Source organism: Carlito syrichta, unplaced genomic scaffold (genome assembly GCF_000164805.1).
Source record: "Carlito syrichta isolate Samal-C Ts95f unplaced genomic scaffold, Tarsius_syrichta-2.0.1 Scaffold307205, whole genome shotgun sequence".
NCBI classification, from domain to species: domain Eukaryota; kingdom Metazoa; phylum Chordata; class Mammalia; order Primates; family Tarsiidae; genus Carlito; species Carlito syrichta.
The window spans coordinates 24,751-31,704 of NW_007251301.1; the positions used below are offsets into that span (position 1 = coordinate 24,751).

General features: G+C 35.3%; 1 protein-coding gene across 1 annotated transcript; it reads left to right on the forward strand.

Annotated features, from left to right (window-relative positions):
- The first annotated feature begins 1,866 nt into the window (after positions 1-1,866).
- LOC103266496 (olfactory receptor 13C7-like) lies at positions 1,867-2,816 on the forward strand. Its single transcript, XM_008064131.1, is given in 2 exon segments — positions 1,867-1,954; positions 1,957-2,816. Coding segments are annotated over 2 exon segments (948 nt in total).
- Positions 2,817-6,954: the final 4,138 nt, after the last annotated feature.

Genomic DNA, 6,954 nt, shown 5'->3' on the forward strand with positions numbered 1-6,954 from the left:
AGCAAAATTAAAATGATTGTGCATATGGTTATGGCTGTTTTGAGGGGCCCATGGAACCAGAATGAATCTTATGGGCTCTGAGATTTCAGGATTAAAGGTCAAAATAAATGTGAATAGAAATCAATTTATTAAGAAGAAAGCAACATTTTGAATTGTGTCACAGATTACTGCCACACCTCTCCATCAGATACAGTTAATTCTAATTTTGATGTCTTGACCATTTCATCTGGGTGCAATCCTAAATTTGCTCATTCCAGAGAGTTTAAAACTATAAGAATTATTGTTTTTCTGTGTGTTACACTTCAGTTAAATTGTACTAACAACTTTGTTTTAATTGCTTCTGAGGGACTTCATCCCAAAAGTACTAGAAAGTTTTAAAATTCTATCCAATCCACATTGTGAACTTTAAATTGCTTTGGGGATTAGAAGCATCTTCAGAGCATCACACACTTTAAGTTGTTTGGTGTTCCATTGACTGGTCCTTTAAAGGATCTTCTACCAGAGAAAAGACTGTAAATAGCCCCAAGTTTCATTGTTACTAGAAGTCATTTCTATTTTGCTACTGGTTAATTGGTTTTTGCAATAGCAATGGCAGCTACCTTATTTTAATGAGAACTGTGAAGCAGATAGTTCTTTTAGTTATCTTACTGACATTATTGAGATGGAATTTATGAGGCTAGCAATCTCATAAAAAAGTAAAAGTAAGACTTCTGTTTCTGGCATTTTAATATAGTAGTACCTCATATTCTAATGATATGCAGATCCAAATAATTACAGAACATTACTATGCTTAAGAATTTTTTGGCTGACCTACCCCCCATTATTATTTCTGAATATGCAGTGAGAGGAGATCGGCAAAGCAGTTGTTAGAGCAGAGGGAGCTGATTTCTGTGCAAAGAGAAGATAGTATGTATTTTCTCATACCTAGAGGTAAAAGAGTAAATTTCTTGTTACTGAAATTCCTTAATTTATACATTTATTTATGGCTTGATTCTATTTGGAGACATATCCACTAGAGACTTTTCTGAGGTTAATTTGTTATTCATTATGTTTATCAGGCAGAACAATGGAGTGACCAGAGAGACTTTCTAATTTGTACTGAAAAAGACAAAGATGAATAATTTTACCTAAAAAAAAAAAAAAAATCTTTCCTTGTTTCTTTTACAAACAATACTTGTGCGCTAGTTAATATTCTTAGGAGATTTTGATTGTTCCTCAAAATTAGGAACAATCAAAAGTACTTTTTCTAAAAATACTTATTTTCTATTTGTTCTTTTAGACATGAAATTCTTCTGAAACTAAGGTTAAATTACTATTGAAACAGGCCTTAACTATATCAGATTGCTTTAGTAGTTGAAGAACAGTGATTTTTAAATTAAATTACTTAAATTAATGAACAGTAATCGTAAAATTAAAGATAATATGTTAGTGTGAAAAAATTACATATATAGATGTTGGTTAAAATTATCAAATATCTATTCGTCAATAATATTTTATGCATATTATATTTGTTGTGGGTTATTTGGTCAAAGTATTATGATAAAATTATATTAAAAATAATTACAAATTCATAATGCAAATGAGAAACCTAGTTTGAACCCAGTTGCATATATTCTTAATCTATTTTCTAACAAGACCATATTTTTTAAGAGCTAAAGATTCCTTCATGAGATCTGAAAGTTTAACTAATCTCAATTTAGAGGACTGTAATATATTCTTGTGCTATTTGTGTATCCAATTATAGGTCCTTATTACCCATAAGGGAAGGCACTCAGGAATGCAAATGATTCTTACAGACACTGCTCTAACAGATCCACATACATTCCAGTCACTACAGAATTCCTGTTGGTGAAAGAAAATATTAACATGGGAAAGTTCAATCAGTCTTCTGTGACAGAATTTGTCCTGCTGGGGTTTTCAGATTACCCAGAGCTCGAGGCTGTTTACTTTGTGATGGCATATGTATGTATCTGGCGATCCTGCTGGGAAACAAAGGCATCATCTTTGTGTGTGTTTATGACTCCCACTTGCACACCCCCATGTACTTTTTCCTCAGTAACTTAACATTCTTGGACATCTGCTACACTAGTTCGTCTATTCCTCTGTTTCTCAGCAGCTTCTTAACTTCAAAGAAAACCATTTCCTTCTCTGGGTGTGGAGTGCAAATGTTTCTTTCCCTTGCTATGGGAGAAACAGAGCGTGTCCTTCTAAGTGTGATAGCGTTTGACCGCTATGTGGCCATCTGTAATCCTCTGAGATACCTCGTCATCATAAGCAAGGCTTCATATGTGCCCATGGCTGCTGGGACCTGGATTGCAGGAGGTGTGAATTCTATGTTGCAAACCTCTCTGGCGATGCGGCTTCCTTTCTGTGGGGACAATATCGTTACTCATTTCAGTTGTGAAATCTTGGCCGTCTTAAAATTGGCTTGTGCTGATATCTCCATAAATGTTATTAGCATGATTATTGCTAATATGATTTTTCTTGTGGGCCCAGTACTTTTTATTTTTGTTTCATATGTTTTCATCCTCTCCACCATCCTGAGGATTCCTTCCGCAGAAGGACGGCACAAAGCCTTTTCCACTGGCTCTACTCATCTAACAGTGGTGATTATATTCTATGGGACCATTCTCTTCATGTATGCAAAACCCAAGGCTTTCTGGTGCAAAGATCAAGTTACAGACAAAATCATCTCTCTCTTCTATGGAGTGTTGACACCTATGCTTAATCCCCTCATCTACAGTTTGAGGAACAAAGATGTGAAGGTTGCTGTGAAGAACATATTGTGTCAAAAACGCTTCTCAGAAGGAATGTGAATGATATTTTATTTTAAAATTTATTGTGCTCTGAATGTAAGGTTAGTTCTCACCTGGAGGTTCCAAAATAAATATAAGGATTGGTGATGCCACTAATTCCCGAAATTCTTATTTTTCTTTTCCCAATATTTAAATGAATGAAGGAAATCTAGGATTTATCTTTTCTCTTCATGATGGAGTTAAGGAAGAGAGGTACATGCATTTATGGATAAAGGATTCTCATTCAAACCACCCTCCTTTTCATGGATGTTAGAGTTTAGTTTAATCTTGAGATGCTGAGTTGTATAATCTGTGTAACTAACTTAACCTTTTATCCTTTATGTGCCTTGGTCTTCTAGTCACATCATTCGTAGGAAGAGCAAATAGAAAGTGTCTTATTAAGAATCAGAGTACTATATGAAATCAATAGTAGATAATTTATTATGAGTTAGCTTTAGTCATACAGGGGTAAAGAGGAAACATTTTAAGGTATTAGGCACCTGACTTTTAAATATGTCATACAGGAAAAAGAAATAGAAAAATGAAGCTATTTTTTCCAAGGGTTGATTTTCTTTTGGTTGCAAACTGGCAAGCCCTCTTCTGTGCAGAGGTGTGTGCCTAAGACAATGTGAGACTTTCTGCAGACAACTCAACTGATGGGGAAGGTTGGCCTACTTTGTGTTTCAATAGTTGAGCAATTGTGTCTTTGAATGAAAACCATTGCTACTGCTAAATGATTCAAAAATAATTACCTTGTTTCTAAAGAAATTGATTGCACAGTTTTCTGAGAACAGTGATAATGGGTTTACAGTGTAAAAAATTGGGTAATTTTTTGCAGTTTCATGAATTTCCTATGGACTATGAGCTTTCATTAATTCATTCAGTCATTTTTGACTTCTTCAATTATTTGATCAACCAAAATTTACTGTATATCTATTTTGTCTCAGGCATTGAGCTATTGGCAATATTTTAAAAAACATGAAATAATCTGGAAACAAAAATGAAAACAAGGTCAGAAAGCTCACAGTCTTGTGGAATATAGATTGGCACATAATTGGGGACAAAAATACTAAATAATACATATTCATGCTTTTTCTCTCTCCCTTATCTTCTAAGCTGGACCCTTTTTTGGGTCTTTGTTGGGCTGAGTAATGGGTAGATTTGGAATAATTTAAATGAGATAAGTTAATTTTCATATGGAAGTACTTGAGACATCTCCATGAAAGAAATAAAAAGAGGATAATGAGAAAAAAGGAATAATGGAGTGAGGAAGAATTCAGTGCATACTGAAGATTTTCAAGACAGAGATTGGAAATATTTAAATAGATATAAAAATATCATTAGAGAGAAAGGAAAAGTGGCAAAATAGAATTGGGGAACTTTTTTTTTTTTTTTTTTTTGAGTTGGAGTCTCACTCTGTCACTCAGACTGGAGTGCAGTGGCCGATCCTGGCCACCGCAGCCTTGCCTGCTGGGCTGCGACGATCCTTCCGCCTCAGCCTTCCAAGTAGCCGGAATTACAGGTGCGCGCTACCACGCCCGGCTAATTTTTGATTTATTGTAGAGATGAGGTCTCGCCAAGTTGCTCAGGCGGTTCTCGAACACGCGGGCTCAGGCAATTCGCTCACCTGGGTCTCCCAAAGCGCTGGGATTACAGGCTGAACCTCCGAGCCTGGCCGGGGAAAATTTTGATGTTAGTTTTCTGTAGTCCTACCTCAGTGTGACTTAATAATTTCGATAAAGATGTATAGTATTCTTTAAAACATTTAGTAATAGACTTTTTTTTTTCTTTCAGTATTCACCATACTGAGACTGGTCATAAGATGAGAGTAACTTAAGTGGATCACAGACTTAAGTGGACCACAATTACAATGCAGTGTTTATTAAGTGCTTTTATAGAAGAATATGTGAAATTCTCCTAGAAGAAGTCCTGGGAAAAGAAAGGGTTGCTGAGCTGGGAGAAACAATTCTCCTACTACTCTTGTGAGAAAGTTTTCCAGACAGAAACTGTGTATGGTAAGATACCACTAACAGTCCAGAATCGTTGGAACTTGTGTTGTTGGTTTAGTGACAGAGGAGAGGATTGGAAACATATTTTGGAGTCAAATTGTGGAAGCTTCTGATGTTACGTTAAGAAGTCAATATCAGGCCAGGCTCGGTGGCTCAGCCTGTAATCCCAGCACTTAAGGAGGCGGAGGCGAGTGAATTACCTGAGCCCGGGGGTTCATGACCAGTCCGGGCAACTTGTCGAGACTTCATCTCTACAATAAATCAAAGATTAGCCCAGCATTGTAGTGCATGCACGCCTGTAGCTCTGGCTACTTGGAAGGCTGAGGCGGAAGGATTGCCATGAGCATGCCACAGCACTCCAACCTGGGCGACAGAGTGAGACTACAATTAAAAAAAAAAAAAAGTCAGTATCTCTATAGGCTTGAGGTGATCATCCTCTGTTCTCTGGTGTCCAAGAGAGTGAATCAGGACTACTAACACACATGAGCAAATCTTGAGAAGTCAGATTTGTGATACCTCAATCTCCTACGCGGCCTTACTTTTGTCTATTTTATATGCCCTGAGGTTCCAAATAATATTTTATTTGGAAAAAATGTAGCTAGGCAAAGTTTTAAAATCATTGCAGTGGCCAATACAATCCACTAAGAGTCCTAAGAAAGAGACTGATGTTTTTGGATTGGTGCTTTGGAAAGTTCACTTTGGCACTGGGGATGATATAGTGGTAAGCCTCTTGCTAATAAAATAGGGCTGTTTCACATCCTGTGGTCAGCCACTAGCACATAACTTTGTTTTCCTTCTTGAAGGCTTCAGGGTACTGAGTGCCTACTCAATTCCTTGGAGTTTATATCCCCCTCCTGAATGGTTGTGGTATCTATTTGAATTTCTCAAATAACTTTCCTGACCCTTTGGTTTAAAAGTTTTACTTCAATTAATTGAGGAAACAGAAGAAATAGCAAAATTAACATGAATAGGAACATTACACAGAATTAGGATCCACACATATTTTTTTCCCTTACTGGAGAAAAAAACGTAGTATCCTGGACATTGTGACTGTAATATTGTGGAGACTCTAAATCCCGTTAGATTCCTCTGAATAGTTTTGATGTTTTTGTTTTAGGAGAAATCAGGTTAGATTCAAACTACAAACTTGGTTCTTTTGTTAGCAGTACGTATTTCAGTTCAAGATATCTATCTATATCTACATCTATATCTATCTATAGCTATACAGTTGGCCTTCTATTTTGTGTCAACTTTGTGTCTGGTTGTTACATCCATTGTTGAAAGAGGGTTATTGAAGTCCTCAGCTATTATTTTATTTTTATGTTTCTTCCTTCACATTCTAACATTTGCTTATATATCTAAATCTCCAATGTTGGGTGCATATATATTTTTATAATTGTTATATCCTCTTGAAGAATTGACATTTTTATCATTAAATGATGACTATCTTTGTTTTTTGTAACAGTTTTTGAATTGAAGTCTATTTTATAAGTATATTATATAAGTATAATCACTCCTGCTGACTTTTGGTTACTTTTTGCATGGAATAACCTCTTCCCTTCCTTCATTTTTTGTCTATGTGTACTTAAAGATAAAATGAGTCTCTTGTAAGGAGCATATAGTTACATCTTGCTTAGTTTTTACTTTTATTTTTGCCCATTCAGTTACTTACATTCAAGGCTATTATTGATAGGTAAGGGCTTGCTCTTATCATTTGTATATTGCTTTCTGTTTTTTAAAATATATCCTTTGTTTCTTCCTCTCATGTTGTTTACCTTTGTGGTTTGGTAATTTTCTGTAGTGCTAAGCTTTTATTCCATTCTCTTTTTCATTTGTATATCTGCTGTAACTTTTTACTTTTTAGTTACCATGAAGCTTACATAAAAATCTTGTAGTTACAATAGAATATTTTAAGCTGATAACAACTTTGGTCACATACAAATATTCTAGACTCTTATCCTGTTCTTACAATTTATATTTTTGCTGCCACACTTTGCATATTTCTATACTGTGCATTCCTTAAAAAATTATGGCAGCTAGATTTATTTAACACTATATTGACTTTTAACCTTCATCTTACACAGTTAAAGAATTTATATACTACCACTGGAGTAATGAAGTATTCTTAATTTAATGATGAATTTACCTCT